The sequence below is a fragment of the Salmo salar genome, chromosome 17 (genome assembly GCF_965601325.2).
Source record: "Salmo salar chromosome 17, fSalSal1, whole genome shotgun sequence".
In the NCBI taxonomy this organism is placed as follows: domain Eukaryota; kingdom Metazoa; phylum Chordata; class Actinopteri; order Salmoniformes; family Salmonidae; genus Salmo; species Salmo salar.
Genome location: NC_138307.1, coordinates 18067384 through 18088719, shown reverse-complemented (window position 1 = coordinate 18088719; position 21336 = coordinate 18067384). Strand labels below are relative to the sequence as shown.

General features: G+C 43.4%; 1 protein-coding gene across 1 annotated transcript; it reads left to right on the top strand.

Annotated features, from left to right (window-relative positions):
• Window positions 1–6657: 6657 nt before the first annotated feature.
• Window positions 6658–21034, top strand: LOC100380633 (sodium/potassium-transporting ATPase subunit alpha-1). The gene is made up of 22 exons (XM_014152158.3): window positions 6658–6878; window positions 12447–12563; window positions 12766–12825; window positions 13740–13943; window positions 14095–14208; window positions 14303–14437; window positions 14534–14651; window positions 14947–15215; window positions 15335–15643; window positions 16085–16219; window positions 16376–16568; window positions 16718–16893; window positions 16987–17123; window positions 17324–17474; window positions 17641–17809; window positions 17900–18054; window positions 18144–18267; window positions 18981–19126; window positions 19243–19373; window positions 19470–19571; window positions 19779–19870; window positions 20778–21034. Exons 1-22 carry the CDS (start codon window positions 6867–6869, stop codon window positions 20804–20806), a joined length of 3078 nt encoding a protein of 1025 aa, XP_014007633.2. The 5' UTR covers window positions 6658–6866; the 3' UTR covers window positions 20807–21034.
• Window positions 21035–21336: the final 302 nt, after the last annotated feature.

The window sequence follows — 21336 nt, the reverse complement described above, 5'->3', positions numbered from 1 at the left end:
CTCTGTTGAAATTCTGAACACTGTTATCGTTACTGAGCTGTCAGATTCCAAAATAGAACACCTAGAATAGCATTCTAAAACTCCCTCCCTATGGTTATAGATAGAAAACACAAGGCTTGTGACACAGATTCAGATGGATCAGTTGTTTTGTTTTGATGCTGACAACAGCAAGGTTGAGTGAGGGTATGTGAGGTAGATCTAGGTTTATGACTATATATGATTACTAGGCCAGACAAACAATGAGAGAATGGAAATATGAAAACACTTGAAACAAACATGTGAAATCCATTGAAATCAAGCCAAATATGGCTTCAAAACAATGAGTCATACGGAACACATGCACACAATGGTGAAAAGGTATTGGTATGCCAAAGCTATTAGTCAAGGGTTCCATCTGGCTGTATTTGATTACCCTCTCCTCTGCTTGAGCCCCTATCCTCAATTATCTTAAGGGCCTGTCTGACTGAATGGTATTCACTAAAAACTCCAAACTGGATACAGGCTTTATTATCCAGTTATGAATGAGACATGAGTTCATGGAAAGTTTAGTGCTTTCTTAAAGGGAAATTCCGCCCCTTTTCAACATCATATTCATTATCTCCAGCACCATACCAGAGTCTACATACTGTATGTGAAAACGGCACGTTTATATGATCTGCGGTTAAAAAGATAAGAAGAAAGGTCCTAGAAAATGCTCTGTGACATCACAGTGTAGGATTAAAAGTAGTGGTTGGAACAAAAATTATTTTCCAATCGTTTGGTTCTGAAAAAAAAAAAAATCTGTTCTGTTCCACTGTTCCGACCAACAAAATAAAGTTTTGAACCGGTTCAAACCCCAAAAAAGTAACGGTTTACAATTGATTTTTTTTTACATTTAGCTCAACATTAAATTACTTCACCAATCAGTGCGGATAGAGCAGCTTGCTATGGTGGGGGCAAGCTATAGTTATGTCACGAGTGCTGTCGTCTAATTCCCTGTCATAAATTAGCCAAGGTGCAGCGTGCCGGTAGTTCCACATATTTTATTCGTGAACTTGAACAAAACAATAAACAGTTGAAACTGAAACAAACGTGACGTTCTGGGGCTGCTCACACACAGCTGCACAAAAACAAGATCCCACAAAAACACAGGGAAAAACAGGCTGCCTAAGTATGGCTTCCAATCAGAGACAACGATAGACAGCTGCCTCTGATTGGAAACCATACCCGGCCAAAACATAGAAAACAAAACATAGAATGCCCACCCACCTATCACACCCTGACCTAACTAAACAGAGAAAACACAGCTCTCCTAGGTCAGAGCGTGACAAGTTATTTACATGCATTGGACAGACAAGTGTAGGGCACGAGATGTGACTGAAATTTTGCAGGTTGGGAGAGAGCGAGAGACGGTGGAGGAGGAGGCTTAGCTTGAAGCGTTTATACCTACGGAGGAGCAGATTCTATGAAGGAACGTTGAATGTCTTTGAACTTCTGAGGGTTAGCTTAACGTTGGACCAGAGCTAGCTAGCTAGCCAACAAGCTTGTGTGTGCAGAGTGGAACCAGAATTAAAATAAAAACATGTGAAAGCTAATAACTATACTATCCTTAACTAGCATTGAAAAAGTTAATCCATTCTTCTCTAATTAAAAATCTCTCTTCCTAATTTCTGAATCACGCTTGTAATGTCAGTAGGCTACAATGGCCTATGCTTCGGAGGGGGAGGGGAAGGTATCCTACACACACACACACACACACACACACACACACACACACACACACACACACACACACACACACACACACACACACACACACACACACACACACACACACACACACACACACACACACACACACACACACTGGCAAAGATTTTCAGCTGGCAGGCAGACACTGGAATAAGTTTCTGAGTGACAGAGTGAGGGCTTTGCAGAGGCGCTTTGTTACATTTTTTTGTAGGACTCAAAATGCCTGGAACTTAAAATAACACTATTAACTGGTTTCCATACTTTTAAAATAATGGTTCTGTTCCAAAACAGTATATATGTTCCTCAAATGATTTATTTGTTTTACGGTTTTCTGTTCTGTGCCCTGAACCGGTTCCAACCAACGATTAAAAGTTTAACCTGCAACAAGTTTCTAGACAGAGGGAGGATATGTTCTTGCTCCCCACATCACTGTAAATCTCATAGTGTTTGAAAACCAACTATTCATGATGTATTCGGGTAGAACTTTTATACCAACGGATACCAAATGAAATGGCCCATGGCAGACCACCCAGATGCAGTAGTCTGGGTATAGATCCGGTAAAGAGCACTAGCAGTTCTGGGGGTGGGGGGGGGCAGGGGGGGCCAGTGCCCCTGTGACAACAATTTTGGACCCCCTTGTGGTCCCCCTAAATGTGGATTATGAAATCATTTTTGCATAACTAATTTTTGCTATCGTTCTTTTTTTACATCTGTTATTAGACAGTGGCAACAATGATGATTATGAACATGGTCTTTTGCCTGCTAATGCCTGCAATGCAGTGAAGAAAACGATATGACAACAATAACGTCTAATGTAACTGGCCCCTCTAACAGTACAACTGGCCCCAGCTTGGCCCCCCCAGTTGAAATGGTCTATTACCGCCACTGGTAAAGAGGACAATGGAACGCAGACCGTGGGGGATTGGCACACATTCAACAAATCTACATTTACGTTACATTTTAGTCATTTAGCAGACACTCTTTTTTTCTAGACATTTTGGGGATTCGAACCAAACAGGCCCACAATGTGGTTACTGGTTGAGTTTGGATATATTTGGCTGTTTTCGCTGCATAACATTTAGAAGTAGTAAATTTTCAGGTTTAGAAGAAGTGACTGCTAAATCCTAACTCCGTTCATATAATCTGGTAGCATAGCTACATAGAGAAAGCAGTGGAGGTTACCAAAGTCGTTTTTAACTGTAATGCAGTGGATTGGTGACAATGAAATGAACATGTATTGGGGTTGACATCTATACAGCATTATACTCAGATTTTTACCTCAACATAGTGTGAAATACACATATAAACAATAGCCCAAATGTAGGCCAAATTTTCCAGGTTGCAATGAGGAGATTCAGGATCTTTCCCTCACGGCATCTTTCCCCCACGCGTTTCCATGACTTTCCATTGTTTTGGTCGAGTTCCATTGACCTCTCTACCACATCTATTGCGCACACAGCGAGCTGCCTAATCACCCTTTCCTGTCCCAGCTGTAACCACCAAGTGTCTGGTGATGCCCAACTCACCGCAGCACAAATATCCCCCACAGCCAACCCTTTAAATAATGCCTAAGATGCTGCCAGACCCATAGCGGAGTGGACGTGTACACCGCTATGTAACCCTTGCCCCTTGCTGCCATATGCCTCCACAATCTAGTGGGAGAGACGCTGCTAAGAGAGTGCCCTGCCTTGAGCTGGATTAGCAAAACATACAAAAGCTGGTCACATAACCGGATATCCCAGATCCGCTCAATGTACTTGCATAAAGATCGTACTGGACACAGGGCATGTAACTGCAGTTGCTTCTCAGAACAAATGGAGGAAGCAAAAAGGGAAATAGCTCAAAGCTAGAGACCTGTAGGGCATAGTCATGACCTTTGGGGCGAAGGCGCCATTAGGATGCAACGTCACTTTAGAGTCACCAGGAGCCACAAGCAAGGAGGATTTGTAGGAGAGGATCTTCAGATCCACAGACTCCAGTGATTCAAAAGGGGGCCTCAAACATAGCATCCACAACCAAAGCTAAATCCCAAGTGAGCGAAATAGGTTTAGAAACCCGTCTGAGATGGCACACACCTTTTAGGAACCACACCGCAAGGGCTAGTGGCGCCATCAATTCCCACTTGACACGCTGAAATAGCCGCCATGAACACTTTCAAAGTGGAGAATGAACAACCCTGCTCATTAAAATGTCCCCATGTGCACTCTGAAAACAAACAATTCCTTTATTTTGGTACCGAAGCCCCAACACCTGCCACTTAAATGCATACACAGATGACAATGCACATTTTCTCATGATACGCAAAGATTTCCCATATCTGGGAGACCAGTCAGGTGTGTAGCCTCCACTCCTGAGAGAGAGGGCCCCACCTGGATAGAAGATCTGCACCTGAGTTGAGGTAACTGGGGACATGCGTCGCCCAAAGCGAGAGCATGTGCGCAAACTGCTCCCCAGCAATAGGGAGCGAGACACAAAATTAAGAGGAAGAGACATCGAGTTTCTCCCCATCGCTTCATGTATGCCACCACTGACATACAGACATAATGTTTGCTTCGACCAAAGACCCAATCCATTTCCGCATCCTGCAACTGAGACTCAGTCGAGGTACGGGCACCTGGGAGAGGAAGTCACCATTGGAAAGACCAAGCTCTTTCAAGAATGCTATACAACTGTCAAGAGAACCTGCACCGTGGACTAGGGGAACAGTGCCAGCCGCGGGAAAGCAACTGTAACTGACACCGTCCGAGCATGCACCGAGCCGAGACATACAAGACAACAAACATTACTATCTTTTTATTCATTCGGGCATTGTCGCAAACCCAGCTTGTTAGCCATCTTCATCTCATTGCTACAGGAAACTAGGAGAACAAATACAAACTCCAGCACACAATGTCCCGGGTATGAGCACACTGTACTACAAAGGGACAGTTTAGTTGGCACAAAGTCAGATAGTCTTGTGTTCCAAAAATGTTAGTTTTTAAGTAGCGTGAATTGTTCCTGCTCACATCGAGGTGAAGTGCGGAAGAATTGAAGGAATGAATCCGAGCCTCGGGCTTATCACCTGTGGAAGCCAAGGCTTCCAGCGAGGCGCGGATTTCATTGGCCTTGTTAGCCATGATTTTAGTTCTTCAATCAAAGTAGCAAGAGTGCGACTCCCCATAGTTGTTTTACCAAAGGTACCGACTGAAAAGAAACATATTATCACCTGCTGTTTGATGCATACAGTGAAAAGGGAGCAACTTCAACCAAAAACAATGGCGGTGTTATATGAAAGAGAGCCTGTATTTTTTGGTCTGGATTTGCGTATGGGTCAAATGCAAAGCTGACCTTAGATCAGTCTTTAGGCCTACTAGGGACAGCTTCATCCAACTCTGAGACCAACTTGTTGACTGGTATTTCTTCCCCACTAGGGGGCATTATGCAGATAAAGAGAGAAGCGCTTCCTCTCGCTCGCTCTGTGGGGACAGGAACGTGATAGTTTCCATGGTAACTCATTTATTGGATCAGATTCACAGCTTGTATATACAATTTGAGATATTTTTAGTTCCGTCTTTGAACATGCACACACACACACACACACACACATACACACACACACACACACACACACACACACACACACACACACACACACACACACTGTGCCTGAGTGTGCCGTTGTCTGTCCATCTGTCCATCAAGTCTCTCCAAGTAAAATTCATGCAAACGCTTTCAAGCAGCTTCTTGGGTACAACAAGTCCTAGATGATATTGTACATCGGCATGAATCATGAAGCAAAGTCTTGTGTATAAAAATATTCAATTCAATATAATTAGCATTTCAAATAGTTTTCTTTGACTTTAGTTGACCTGTCGGTGGTGGGGGAAAAGTCAGTGTCTGAGTGAATGTGTTTTCATTAGAGTTTGTATGTAATGCTCATTATTAACACCATTTTAGATTGTCTTATTGTAGAGTGAAGCCAAAGGGAAAAGTTGATATTTGGGTGGACAATAAAGATGTGTTGTTCTATACTATTCTATTCTACCTCACACAGGTAGAATGCTACACTAATTACAGTGACCTATAGACATGTGGTTGAATCCTAGACATGTGGTTGAATCTGCCTCTGTCTGGTTCTGCAGTGAAATACCTGGTCCCGTATCCACAAAGCACCTCAGAGTAGGAGTGCTGATCTAGGATCTGTCCATATAATATTATTCACTATGATCTAAAAGACAAACTGATCCTAGATAAGCACTCCTACTGGAGTCCAAACTGAAGGGTGAAGTTAAGACATAAAACAGGGAGATGGGGTTAATGGTTAGGATCCCAAAGTTAAAGAGTTAATCATTTGTAGATGCAACAACCTGCCATCTTCCAGGCTTCCATTATTCTTCTGACAAGGTCACATTGTCCACGAAGTGTTCATGCCAGGGTCAGGAGGCAAAGTTTACATCCTACAGGGTTTAACGGCCTGGTTCGTTCAAGTTTAAACTTCCTAAAGACCAGTGATGGAGTTTACACAAAAATTATCGCTTTCCAGAAATGAGGTTAAAATAAGGAATGAAGAGAGAGAGAGAGTGATTGAGAGAGAGAAAGAGTGTGTTTGTTTAAATCATGTTTATTCTTAAATCTATGTGGAAATTAAGAGAAAAGGGACAAACAAAACATGTAGAGTATTCTTAAAGAGGTTTGAGGATAGGTTTAAAGAGGATGAGGATAGGTTAGTATCCATTATGAATATGAGTGGTGAGAGATATTGACAGAGATTTTATCCTAATAAGAATAAGCCTGCACAGTAGAGACCAAGTGAATTTCCTTCATAAATATTTGAAGTTACAGAGACTAAAGTCCATTGTCACGCAATGGATTCAATCTACTTTATGAAGGCCGATAATCGTAAAACATTCAATAATGGGGACTCCGCCCCTCCATTCTATGTTACCATGGCAAAAAGTGCAGACGTCACGATCGAAAGGAACACTGTATATAAGTATTGGACCTTTTAATGAGACCGGGAGCTTGGATGCGTGTCCGGTAGGAGTGACACGTGTGGATAAGGGCACATCCAGGGGCAATACATTTTTCAATTAGTTTTTAAGTAAATTGGGATTTGATTGTTCAATAAGTTTTTTTTCCTCCACAAAACTGCAAACATGGGACGTGGAGTAAGTGCGCTTTTTCTTTCCATCTTCACCATGAAATGCTACTGTAGCCTAATTTACGCAATTCTTAATTGTAGGCTACTTGTCAAAAGTGGTATGGATTCAAAAATTTTTTTATAATACAGTCGAAGTTGTTTTCAAATGATCACATGTACGTAGATGGACGCATTTTTTTTCAAAATGCCTGCGATGGGAGAGTGACTTCCGCATTTTGTAGGCTGAACAAACGTTGCTTTCATAAAGTGTCTTGATCGAGTGTCAATTAGGGTTAGAAATGTGTCGTTTTTACATTGATACTGAAGATCCACAGGTTGGTTAGCTTGGATCTAGTCGCCAAGGAGAAAAGCTTGTAAGCCCTACGATGATAGAATTGGCGGTGTAAGACAAGTTTGAAGATTGATACAATGTTTATTTTCATCCAAGTAAACTGCGGTCAAGGTGGCTACAAATGTTGCGGGAAGTGCGGGCAGACATGCTATCTTGTGACTCGTGTTACTTTGAGATACACGGCCATACAGAGCCTGTAGCCCACTTCTGAATAGAAGTGATGGTCTTTGTTTCAATGAGTCTTTCATGGTGACTTGTAACCCTCTTGACTGAATTTTGTTAATCAATGGGAAATACAGGTCATATTCAGATTCTTAATCAATTGGTTAAATGTAGTTGCGACTGTAGGCTATTGCGAAAGTCTGTTCTTCGTAAATTGAATAATAACCGTAGTCCACCCCATTCACAATATCAACCATGCGCCAAAGTCGTCGGTGTTTATTTTTTTTGTCATGCTCGTTGAAAGAATGTAGTTATGTAGATGGACTATATTTGAATAATTCACGTTGGCCGCTTAAAAGGATAGTTCTGGATTTTAGCAGGATGCCCTTATCTACTTCCTCAGAGTTAGACCAACTCGTGGATACCATTTTTATGTCTGCGTTCAGTTTGAAGGAAATTGCTAACAAGCGTTAGCGCAATGACTTGAAGTATATGGGAACACGCTAACACTAGTTAGCATTGGCTCACGAAAATACCTCTAACTTTCGTAATACTGGACGCAGAGACCCAACAATGGTATCCACGAGGTCATCTGACTCTGGGGAAAATACCGAACTGTTCATTAATAACGTTTGAGCACCTGCAAAATCTCTTTAAAAAATAAATGTATTCCACTGAAGGCTTAATTGTTGTACACGGATTTGGCATGTGCTTGTGTAGCCTACATTCTGCGAATGTTCAGATAGGCCTACAACGTGTCTTTGGGAAGACCTACATCAACTACAGCCCCCTCATGTATTAATGAAAGTCATCGCTTTTCCAAAAAAAAACTATAGTTTTTATTAAATGTGATACAAATCGGTCCAAGACAAATGAAATCTCCTAGTTGCTCCAATGACGTTCAATACACTAGATTTGTTGTATATTCCTCTCACTTCAAGGCATATTGTTCTAGACTTGTAGAATTAAGTTTTTTTTTGTTTTTTTATGGGCAATACACCTGTCTAAATAACTACCTGCAATTTTATGGTGATGGAAAATGCATCAATTATTGGGGTGATTTTTATTTGATGTTTTATATTTTACAGCTACCTACCTGTTACTCCTGTATTTGGGCACTGTATTGACTACTGTATGGCAGACTGGTGGGATATCAGGGAGGTTAATAGCATCATATAAAAGGCTCGCCACTCCCTGCTGGGCAACGGATCACACTGGCACAGTGATAAATTATGCATTCACAGCTACAGTAAGAGAGGGGTGATTAGAGAGACAGATTGGTTGTATGATGTGAATGCAGAGCAGCAAACCTCCAAGTGTTTTGGATTTTTTCCCTGTATGGTGGTGAACACTGCTCTGCCCCCGCCCCTTCTGTCCTCTTCTCAGCGCTCCGGTCCATCACACGCGCAATAGGCGCAGATGCTTGGACAGCCGGACTAATGATTTCCAGGAGACCACAGAGAGGGATGAGAGAGGGGGGAGTGAGCGGTACAGGGAGAGAATGAGGGTGGCATAGGGCTGGAGGGAGCAAAGGGTTGGTTAGAGTGGTGAGGTATATGGAAGGGAGACCGCTGTGAAGATGAGAGGCACCAGTTGCTGCATTGTCATCATTGTTCATAGGCTCCTGTTCAGAGGGAGCTGGCAGAATTTGATTGAATGGCAGATGGAGGAAAAATTCAGTTTTTCTGTAATGAAATGGAAAATCAAGAGGTATGATAGTATACAACTGCTCACTGTCAACAAATTGAAACGCCCAAAAGTTCCTTCCCGAAATGGAATACTATGGCTATTGTTTCCATCTCTCAAAATAAACTGATGATCTGAAAACAAGGCCGATTTCCTGTAACGTTATTAGGGCGCATTCTTTCTTTGTTTTTCCACTTCTTTTCTCGCCATCTTTCATCAAGGGGGGGTCATTGTTTTAAAGATCCCACCACTGAATGTGATGGAAAGTGGCTTGTGGAAAATCTCCACTGTAAACAAACGAGGCCTAGAATATGTCCAAAACAAGGCCTTTTTTTATATGGTGAAGTAATTGGGGAATTCTTTATTTCTCTCCAGTGTTCCACCTCTGAGCTACTATCAGGTTGTGGCCTCAGCTGACCATTCTTTCCCCCCAGGGGTCCACTGTGGAACCAAGAGACCTGCTCTCTAGCGCTCTTTAAAAAAAAATTGCTCTCTCTCTTGCCTGAGGATTTTACATTCTTTCTGCTCGACAGTCACTATGTATTAGGCATCCTTTTTGTCACGTCACCCCATCTCGTTTGGCTTAGCTGCCTAAACATTATGGAGAGTACCACACATTATTACACCTTCTGTTTCCTCCACTGTCATTTCTATTGTTCCAACTGCCGAGGGAATTGTAAAAAAAAAAACTTTGTCCCATAGGCCTACTTACAATCGGCATATCGCAACAGCCACGTGCGTTCTGTTCTAACCTACGTTTCAGACTAGTGCAATGAAGGAAGTTGCATCCCATTGATTCGTTTTCTGCATTTAACTGTGGTTCCTGGGGTCTTAAGGAGAAACACTGGCATTCACCATCTTTTGTTCTGTGGGAAAACCGACTCTTCCAGCGGACGTGGTGGGAGTTTTAAATGCGTTTCTTGTGAATAAATGAACTTTTTTCTAAACTGAAGAGGGAGAGAAAAGGGGGAGGAGAGTAACACGTGACTCGGTCCATTCAGATATCTGAGAGGTGTGGTTATGTCGCCTGTAGCAACAGGGCAAAGTCCCAGGGCGAGGAGGAGCCAATATGCTTGAGTGAGCAGCTTTTGTATTTGGCACACGTACAGGAACAGAACCAGGAATGGTGTTCACAGGAATTCGACCCTGGCTGTAAAATATGCACCCGCTCGACCGTCTCTTATGAACTTTTGTTGATCTGGCAGTGGTGTTGTTTTAGCGTAAAAGTGAGAGGCCCCTCGTCTCACTGAGGCTCTGTTCTGTCTATCGCTGTTGTTTTTGACAGTTGTTCTTTCAAACTTCCTGTCCTCTTGGAAAGGATGTCTTGCCGGCTTCACCCCCTTCTCCACCCACCCTGCGTTCTTGCACTCTCTTTCACACATAGTTGTTTCTCTTTCTGTCCCTGACTAATTACACTCACTCCCATATGCAACGTTCATGAGAACAACGATTACGCAGTTGAATATACTACTTTGAACTATGGGAGAAATGGTATGCAGACCCAAGCCATGTTTACCACAGTGGTGTTGCTCCCACTCCCAGATCAAACCATTACAGTAATCCCGTATAAGAATGCGGTAAGCCTGGTATCTTAAGTGTTTTGCTAAGAGGGTCTGGATAAATTCCGTGACTGTACAGTTTGTCCAAAATAAAGTCACTCTAAAGATATATTTCTCTGCCCCATTTTTCATTCTTGTTTTTACGTGGTTCTCTATAGAGGTACAAAGCCTCATTGTTCTCAGGCTTGCAGTGGGACAACTGTTGTTTTTGCGTGATTGGTCTTGTGAGAGATTCCACACAATTGCTGACATCCACACTTTTTTTTTCCTGTTTTCAGTGCAGTAGCTTTCTGTTACCTTTGAGAGACAGCTGAGTAATACTTCCAAAACAGCATCCTCCCTTCCTTGCTTCATTGTGGTAATAACGGATGTGTACACAATTGGGAAAGTAAAAGGGATATTTCTAAATAGTATTAGTGGGGGGGGAGGGTGCATTTCCAAGAAGGGCAAGTCGGGTGTGCCTGTCAACTAATAAAAAGACCACAGGGGACTGCGACAACAGATTCCTTGAGGGGGCCCGGAAGACTCCAGCAGGACTTGTCGTTCCACCTCTACCCTTTACTGTTCCAACAGCAAAAACAAAACTGGTAGGACACCTTATGTTGGATTCAGTTGTAACCAAACAAAAAGCTTAATTATCAGTCACGCGTCTGTGACTTGGGGATCACATTCTGAACCAGGAACTGTCTTGCTTAGAGTCAAGCAGCTTTTGTGTAACCCCATAGGGTCAAATCAGAGAAGCATGTAGAGCTCTCTCCCCCACAGCCAAAACACTTCTGAACACCAGTAGAACCTGAATAATTTCTGATCGCTAACTGCCTTACCGATGTTTATCTGGTACTGTCCATTATCCTGTTGCCGCAGTGTCCCAACACCCTCCCCTTTTCAGCCGTCTAGCTGATGCGCATTCTTCAACAGGTCTTTGTCCTCTTCCCAAAAGTGACTGATTGATAATGGAGAAAGGGAAGAGTGAATGAACAATGTGTTTGCAGAAGGTGAGGTGCCAGGGTTATTTTGGACTTTCACAATGAGAGGAAGAAAGTTCTGTGTGTACTCGAGAACCAAGCCAATGGTGTGCATCTTTTCCCCTCTGGAGAGTTCATTTTGCCCCTATTCTGGACAAAGTATTGTGACATAGGGCCTAATAGTCTGACATTCCTGGATTGCAGTGGAGTATGTTGCAATGACCCTCAGCCCCACAGCTCTCCTTATTGACGCAGTTGTGCAAAGTGACGGTCTGTGACATGATTCTTCATTAAGCATTCCTCATGAACTTCAGACAGATGCCATTTTCAAACATCTGAGTTTCTTCTGCTGAGTAGTGAAAGTAATTGGGCTATCTAGAACAGGTCGTAGACGCTAAAAGGTGAAAGCCTACCGGGTGATGGTCCAAAAGGGACGGCCACAACTATCTTTGTACTTGTTGCACCATACCTGTATAGGTCACGTTTGTTTTATAAATGATAACTGGGCTTATGTTCAGTAGAACAATGCTACATCAATAACCCACAAGTTGTTGGGTGACTTCTGGTAAGTCATTTGTAACTGAAAAGTAGCATTTTTATCCTTTGTTCAAATGAGTGAGTCTCTAATTGACTCAACGAATTACCTTTCAAGAGTTGGGCCCCCAGACTTGGGTTTTATTCATGCCTTGGAAACACTATGGGAAACTATACTATAAGCAGATTCTGCATCAGGGGCTTTGGCTTGAGTTGGGTGAAGATTATATTTTCTCGGGCAGAGCTCTAAAGGGCCTCTTTCTACCTATTTTATTATGTGTTTGTATATTTTTATTTTTTTCTTATCTCTCCTAACAATCTCTTCTTGCCCTCTGTAGGAAGGACGGGAACAGTATGAGCTGGCGGCGACCTCTGAGCAGGGAGGCAAGAAGAAGAATGCCAAGGCCATGAAGAAGGAGAGGGACATGGATGAGTTGAAAAAGGAAGTTGATCTGGTGAGTTGGCTTCTCTCACTTTCATTCACTTTCAATCTCACGTTCATCTTTAAATCACAAGTCTTGGTCACTCGTGTGTTGGTGTCACTGACTTGGTGTCAAGCTTGGCGCTGCATGTAATGCACTGTATGTTTATCTTGTTGGTGCAGAAGTGCAATGCAGTATGCTTGTCAGTGACATGTTCCTAATCTCTGTCCCATAGGATGACCATAAACTGACCCTGGATGAGCTCAACCGCAAATACGGCACCGACCTTAGTAGGGTAAGTTTGGAGCTTCGCTCATTTTCATTTCAGTTGGCGATTCATTCATCTCCCCTGCACTGTTTTCTGTTAACAAATTAGTTGCTTATCGACCACAGCTGGAGGGCAATTCAGCTCGGTTCTCCTCAATTCGAATAGTTTCAATTATTTAATAGAAAAATTAAGTCAAGTGATGGACTTCAAAGTTCGGCTCAAGTTATGGGTTTCGGACTCTTGGGATCTCTTCCAATTATTAAACCGTCGAAGAAGGGGGTCATCATAGACTTGGATGTGACAAATATCCAAGGCAATACGAGAGATGCTTTATCCCTCTTTTACATCCATGCAAATGGATTCTTGATCATGATTGGGAGATCAAGGGGAATAGTAGATTACCGCCTCCAAACCTAGCAGCGCAGCCGAGTGGTCCTTTTGAATAATTCACAAGCAGCAGGCTCATAGCACCTCAGCCCAGATTTAGGATGCGCTCAATCCCAGCAGAGGAGATGGCCCTGTTTTCATTGTTTGCAGCGAGTTGCCTGGCAACTGTCAGCACCTCGACTCTCTCCAGAGCCCCATTGACTTGTTTCTCTGTTCTCTGCCTCATGTGAAATTAGAGTTATGACTTGGCCCTGCAGTGTCTCTGTCTGCCAATGACAGACCTCGCAGAGAGATATTATTGTGTTGACAATTTGCTTCCTCCTTATCACGTGCTGTGAGAGAGAATCTCAAGAACGGGGGGGAAGGGTGGGGTACCTAGATATGCCCGAATATAGCAATATACTTGATTTTAAAAAGCAAGGGTCAATAAAGGTATACCCTTAAAAGATTGGGTGGGAGGGAAGCACCCATTCTTTTAAATTGAAGTATCCTACTGCATCTTAATTTGAGGTCTCGACATGTAAAGTAACACAACCAATTTTGTATTTCCTTAGGGGTTATCCAGTGCTAAGGCTGCCGAGAACCTTGCCCGTGATGGCCCCAATTCCCTGACCCCTCCTCCCACTACCCCTGAGTGGGTAAAGTTCTGCAAGCAGATGTTTGGCGGGTTCTCCATGCTGCTGTGGACTGGCGCTCTTCTCTGCTTCCTGGCCTACGGAATCCAGGCAGCCATGGAGGATGAGCCGGCCAATGATAACGTAAGATTACAAGATGAAGAATGTTGATTTTATTGACATTGTGATGGAATTGAAAGCAGATGATGCTTGGGTTTTGTAGTTCTTTTGTATTGGTGTTTGTGTGGGGGAGTTAACTTAATTCTAACACGTTTTGCATCTTTGTCCCTCACAGTTGTACCTGGGTGTTGTACTCTCTGCTGTTGTCATTGTTACTGGCTGTTTCTCCTACTACCAAGAGGCCAAGAGCTCAAAGATCATGGACTCCTTCAAGAACCTGGTCCCACAGGTACTGGCTGTTTAGAAATGAATTATTTTTAAGGTGTTTTTTCCCCCTATATTGTTACATTTAAAGTTTAATCTTGTTGTCCTCTGCCTTGTAGCAAGCCCTGGTTGTCCGTGACGGTGAGAAGATGAACATCAATGCTCAACAAGTGGTGGTTGGAGATCTGGTGGAGGTAAAAGGTGGAGACAGGATTCCTGCCGATTTGCGAATCATCTCTGCCAGCGGTTGCAAAGTGGGTACTTTAAAATCCCCTTGCTCCAAATATGTCACGTTCCGCCCATGTCCGTGCCATTCATTATTGTATTAATCTAATTCCCTCCCCACTCAGGTGGACAACTCCTCCCTCACTGGTGAATCTGAGCCCCAGACACGTACTCCGGACTACTCCAATGACAACCCCCTGGAGACAAGGAACATTGCCTTCTTCTCTACCAACTGTGTTGAAGGTACTTTAACAGAGCAGAGTTGCTCAGATGAGAAACAAACCAATAAATGATGCCCAGGGACCACAGATGCAAATTAGCAATCTAGCTAAATCTGGTGCAAGGGCATGTTGTACATGGTCCCTGGCAAATAAATAAAAGAAAACAAACCATGACTGGGCTAGCTTTGATGAAGTCCTGTTGCTGTATAAAGTATGTCCACCATTTCTGAGGTTGAATCACTGTCAACTGTGCTGTTAAACAGTAGTCAATATGATGGCATGATTGTTACATTAAATCTGCACGTTATTTCCTGCAGGAACTGCCAGAGGTATTGTCATCAACACTGGTGACCGCACTGTTATGGGTCGTATTGCTACCCTCGCCTCTGGCCTGGAAGTCGGACGTACCCCCATCTCCATTGAAATTGAGCACTTCATTCACATCATCACCGGTGTGGCTGTCTTCCTGGGCATGTCTTTCTTTGTCCTGTCCCTCATCCTCGGATACTCTTGGCTGGAGGCTGTCATCTTCCTCATCGGAATCATTGTCGCTAATGTGCCTGAGGGTCTCCTGGCCACTGTAACTGTGAGTACTGTCTTTCGGGAGTGCTTTTTTTTCAAACACTTCACATATGGCTCCAAAAACCAGTACATTGGCAATTTTATTCGACAGACATGTTGAGTGACTTTCGGCTTTCTCCGTAGGTGTGTTTAACTCTGACTGCCAAGCGTATGGCCAAGAAGAACTGCCTGGTGAAGAATCTCGAAGCTGTTGAGACCTTGGGTTCCACTTCCACCATTTGCTCTGACAAGACCGGAACCCTGACTCAGAACAGAATGACCGTGGCTCACATGTGGTTCGACAACCAGATCCATGAGGCTGACACCACAGAGAACCAGAGTGGTACCTCCTTTGACAGGAGCTCTGCCACCTGGGCTGCCCTGGCTAGAGTCGCTGGCCTGTGTAACCGTGCCGTCTTCCTGGCAGAACAGAGCGGTATTCCTATCCTTAAAGTAAGTGTCTCATTTCCCCAGAGTGAATTGACAACAGTATACACATGGAGCTATCGACAGGAGTTCAGCATGTAAAGCTGGTGAAAAGGCTCAACAGGGTTGTCTTTCACCTTATGTAATTCCTCCCCTGTCGCCTGAATGCCTCATATTGCCTTAGCCCTTGCAATCCCCTGGAATATAACCTCTCACTCCGTTAATCATCTTACCTTGGACTAGCTGTGATTACCACACTTAATTTCACCCCTTATTTTCAGTTTCTCTTTGTCACGGTCTTTGTCTTCTACCAGGCTCAATCTACAAAGATTTCCTTTTCATTCAGTTTAAATTGATGGAGGGCATTTTAATGTCTTGGGCCACTTGGAAGTGCTAGTGTGTGAAAGAGAGTGTGCGCCAGCGGCATACCACGTCCACTTCATCTGCCTACTCGTTTCCGTCTCACAGAGGGATGTGGCTGGTGATGCCTCAGAGTCTGCCCTGCTGAAGTGTATTGAGCTGTGCTGTGGATCTGTGCAAGGCATGAGAGACCAGTACACCAAGGTCGCTGAAATCCCATTCAACTCCACCAACAAATACCAGGTAGGTCAATGGCACGGTAGCACCCTGCCACACGAAATAAGGGCATATGTTTCACTGTCTTTGAAAACCCTTCCCTTTGGCACAGAGATCAACATGGTTATTCCTATTCTGGTAATCTGTTTTCAAAATGGCTGCTCCTATAATTTTATCCCTTAGCTCTCCGTTCACCTAAACAAGAATGAGGGTGAGTCCAAGCATCTGCTGGTGATGAAGGGAGCCCCTGAGAGGATCCTGGACCGCTGCTCCACCATTTTGATCCAGGGCAAAGAACAGCCTCTAGATGACGAGATGAAGGACTCTTTCCAGAACGCCTACATGGAACTGGGTGGTCTGGGAGAGCGAGTGCTGGGTAATAGTAATTTATTTCAGTCATCACTAGCCAATACTACTGTATTTTTGTTATTCCATCTGTGTTGTCAAATGATCCAATGTGAGGTGTAAAATTGTGCTTTTGCTCCTTTTTTCAATTCACATTTTCACCATTTTGTATCCGTCTAGGGTTCTGTCATTTCCAGCTCCCTGATGACCAGTTCGCTGAGGGCTTCCAGTTTGACTGTGAAGAGGTGAACTTCCCAACTGAGAATCTGTGCTTCGTTGGCCTAATGTCCATGATTGACCCTCCCCGTGCTGCTGTGCCTGACGCTGTGGGCAAGTGCAGGAGTGCTGGAATCAAGGTATGGCAATATCATTCTAAACACAAGACTCTTCATTCAATCCACATCGCAGCCACTGTGACCAGACCACTCCTCTTCCCTTCCTTCCCTTAGGTTATCATGGTCACTGGTGATCATCCCATCACTGCCAAAGCCATTGCCAAGGGTGTGGGCATCATTTCTGAAGGAAACGAGACTGTTGAGGACATTGCTGCTCGTCTGAACATTCCAGTCAATGAAGTTGACCCTAGGTAATACAAAAAAAATATTTAAGTTCTGTTGTTGGAAACAACAGTTAAACTCATACATTTTTTTTCATTTTTGAAGGCCTTTTTCCTAAGATTTCATTCAAGCTTGAATGTCAGGTCCTTCTCATGAGCGCTTATAGACATTATAGAAATGTCTTCATATCAATGGGATTTCCCATAAATAAAGGGTACATTTTTCCCAGGGATGCCAAGGCCTGTGTGGTCCATGGCGGTGACCTCAAGGACCTGAGCGCTGAACAGTTGGACGACATCCTGAAATATCACACAGAGATTGTGTTTGCCAGAACCTCTCCTCAGCAGAAGCTTATTATCGTGGAGGGCTGCCAGCGCCAGGTAATATTCAGCTCAACTTAAAGACACTAGGCCTATCTCACGAGATGTAAACAGAGTGAACGTAGTGTAGATAAATTCCTTTCAAATTAAAAATGTGTTTACCAGTTTTCTCTCTCTAGACTTCTGTCTCTCCATAGACTCAAACACCTCTCCTCCTTATCCACAGGGTGCTATTGTAGCTGTGACAGGTGATGGTGTGAACGATTCTCCTGCTCTGAAGAAGGCTGACATCGGTGTTGCTATGGGTATCTCAGGATTTGACGTCTCCAAGCAGGCTGCAGACATGATCCTCCTGGATGACAACTTTGCCTCCATCGTGACTGGTGTCGAAGAAGGTAGAAGCAGCATTTCAGTGGATTTTGAATTTTTGGAGTTCCGTCTATTTTGCATTATTTTCACTAACGTTATGTATGTACCTTTCCTAGGCCGTCTGATCTTTGACAACTTGAAGAAGTCCATCGCCTACACCCTGACCAGTAACATTCCAGAAATCACACCCTTCCTCTTCTTCATCATCGCCAACATTCCACTGCCCCTAGGAACTGTCACCATCCTCTGTATCGACTTGGGAACTGATATGGTATTTGTATATTTAAGATTTTTATTTTCGAAATCTTTGTTTACTGTTCAGTTTTATTCTAATTGTTCAAATCGTCCTCAACTTTCCAGGTCCCCGCCATCTCACTGGCCTACGAAGCTGCCGAGAGTGACATCATGAAGAGACAGCCCAGAAACTCCAAAACAGACAAACTAGTGAACGAAAGACTTATCAGCATAGCCTACGGTCAAATCGGTAAGACCCCTTTTCACAAAGCCTGACTTGCGCAAAACAAAGTATTTTCATTCTTAGATGAAAGATTAACATCTCATACACCTCAAACTGGATTCTAGACTCTTAAGTTGACTGGGTGGTTTTGGGATCAGCTGGAAGTGGGGTATGTGCCAGAAATAGCCTCCCTGGTGATAAGAGAAGGGGTCTCTGAGTGATTATGGGATGTCTCTGGCTCAAGAGTTTCACCCTTTGGTGATGGAGCCAAAAATAGGTTTAAACCAGAGGTTTCCACGTGAGCGGGACTTTCCTTAAGCGGAAACACTGATATAGACAGCATTCACATACTGCGATTGCATCATATCATGGGTCGCGAACCTCTCCCACCAACGTGGTACTCCTTGGGAATCACTGTAGGGCGGCAGGTAGCCTAGCGGTTAGTGTTGGCCCAGTAACTGAAAGGTCGCTGGTTCGAATACCTGAGCCGACAGGGTGAAAAATCTTGCGCCGTACCCTTGAGCAAGGCAGTTATCCTTAATAAGCTCCAGGAGCACCCTACTACTATGGCTGACCCTGTAAAACAACACATTCTCCTGCACCTATCCGGTGATGTGACAATCGAACTTCATTTTTTTTATGGAGATTGATGCAACATAGAAAAACCAACAGACAGAATGACATGGATAGAATCTGATACAAATGCACCCATCTGATCCTGTCTCTCCATCTCTCCACAGGTATGATCCAGGCTTTGGCTGGGTTCTTCACATACTTTGTGATCCTTGCTGAGAACGGGTTCTTACCCTCCAGACTGCTAGGTATTCGTGTGGACTGGGACAACAAATTTTGCAACGACCTGGAGGATAGCTATGGCCAGCAGTGGGTGAGTATGCAGACACCAATGTGGTTTTCACAAGCCTTGTTGATTGGTCTGATTCTAGATGATTAGCTGACTGTGTTTTGACTGTTTCTCCCTCTGTTGCTGACTGTTTCCCTCAGACTTATGAACAGAGAAAGATTGTGGAGTTCACCTGCCACACAGCATTCTTCGCCAGTATCGTGGTTGTACAGTGGGCTGATTTGATTATCTGTAAGACCAGGAGGAACTCAGTCTTCCAACAAGGAATGAGGTGAGTTCAGTGGCCATTTTGAAGAGCATCGGCTGTTGTTAGTTTTTGTTGTGAAAGAAATGACATGATTTTAAATGCGGCTTCTGTCCTCCTCAGGAACAAGATTCTCATCTTCGGCCTGTTTGAGGAGACCGCCCTGGCCGCCTTCCTGTCCTACTGTCCTGGAATGGGCATCGCCCTCAGAATGTACCCACTCAAGTAAGTAAAGACCCTTCAGTTAGGTACACTTCATCTCTTAAATGTATTTGTATTTTTAAATGTAGTACCAAAAATACTTAACTCTAGGAGGACTTGTATTAGTCTTAGCTATGTGTTGCTTAAAGTGTTAAGATCTGTTCTTGGTGTATTCTGGTCTGGAGTCATTTCAGATCTGTTATTTTTGTTTTGTTTTTCTTTTCTCCTTAGACCCAGCTGGTGGTTCTGCGCCTTCCCATACTCTCTCCTCATCTTTATTTATGATGAAATCCGAAAACTGATCATCCGACGCAGCCCAGGAGGTGAGGCTAAATCCCTTTTAGTTATTACTGTGACTATCTGCCGTACTTGTTCATACAAGTCCTCAGTTTGGCTCTCAAAACCACAAGATTATCCCTCGTTCTCAGGAAGATAGTAAGTCTGCATATTTAGGTAGCCTTACTATCTGGCAAACAAGCGAAGTCTGTAAATCTTTAAGCAGCAGCAAATCTTTCAGATGCACTAGTCAGTGCAAGACAGTGGACACAGACAAGTTTGGGAGTCTAGTCAACTCTCTTGAGACAGCAGGAGCGGTAGAGATGCACTCAATGATCGGCTATGAAAAGCCAACTGACATTTACTCTTGAGGTGCTGACTTGTTACACCCTCGACAACTGTGATTATTATTATTTGACCATGCTGGTCATTTATGAACATTTGAACATCTTGGCCATGTTCTGTTATAATCTCCACCCGGCACAGCCAAAAAAGGACTGGCCACCCCTCATAGCCTGGTTCCTCTCTAGGTTTCTTCCTAGGTTTTGGCCTTTCTAGGGAGTTTTTCCTAGCCACTGTGCTTCTACACCTACATTGCTTGCTGTTTGGGGTTTTAGGCTGGGTTTCTTTACAGCACTTTGAGATATCAGCTGATGTAAGAAGGGCTATATAAATACATTTGATTTGAAATTTGATTTAGTCCACTCCATCGACAACTGCTTATGTAAAAATGGCTTTAGAAAATGCTTTTGATGTGAGTAAACCGGTATGCTATCAGAGACTAAGTTGATGTTAAAGATGTCGGTCACTTGTCTGTCTTCCTCAGTGATCGTCTGAACTACACACTGATAGTTAACATGATCATTGTTTATGTATGCTACAGCCTTCCTGAGTCCACCTGTTTACCAGAGGTAATTGATCTCTAAATCCTGTTTTCTATCTTCTCTGTTTTAGGTTGGGTGGAGAGGGAGACGTACTACTAGAAAGCATCCAGTTTGCATCGCTCAAGTTCTTGCATGGTTGTCTTGCTGCTCGGAATTTTAAGTTCTGTAAAATGTGGATGTGTTTTTATATAGGGAATGCTTGATACTAAAACACTGAGATCGAGATGATGAACCAAGACATTGACATTGTGTGCCTTGTTTCTGGACCAGGACCAATTTTATACATGTTTTTAACAGTAATATAAATAAACTTTCAGTCAGCTCCCACTTTGGTGTCTATGGTTTGTGCATGTGTGCTTGTACGTTTCCTCATTGCAACTTGGAGACTTTCCAGAATAAACACAGCATCAACAGATCTTCAGGTCATTATTTTCCTATCTTTCCTGGAGATTCTCTCTACTCTCTCACTCCATTTTAACCATGAGCACTGCTTTCAGTGTGCAGTCAACTAACACCAGCTAGTTGTTCACTGTCATTGTAGTACAGAATGTAGACTGTATTTCATGTCACCTTTTGACCCATTCACATCACACTTTGTAATCCATCTACTGCCCGACATTAAACACTAT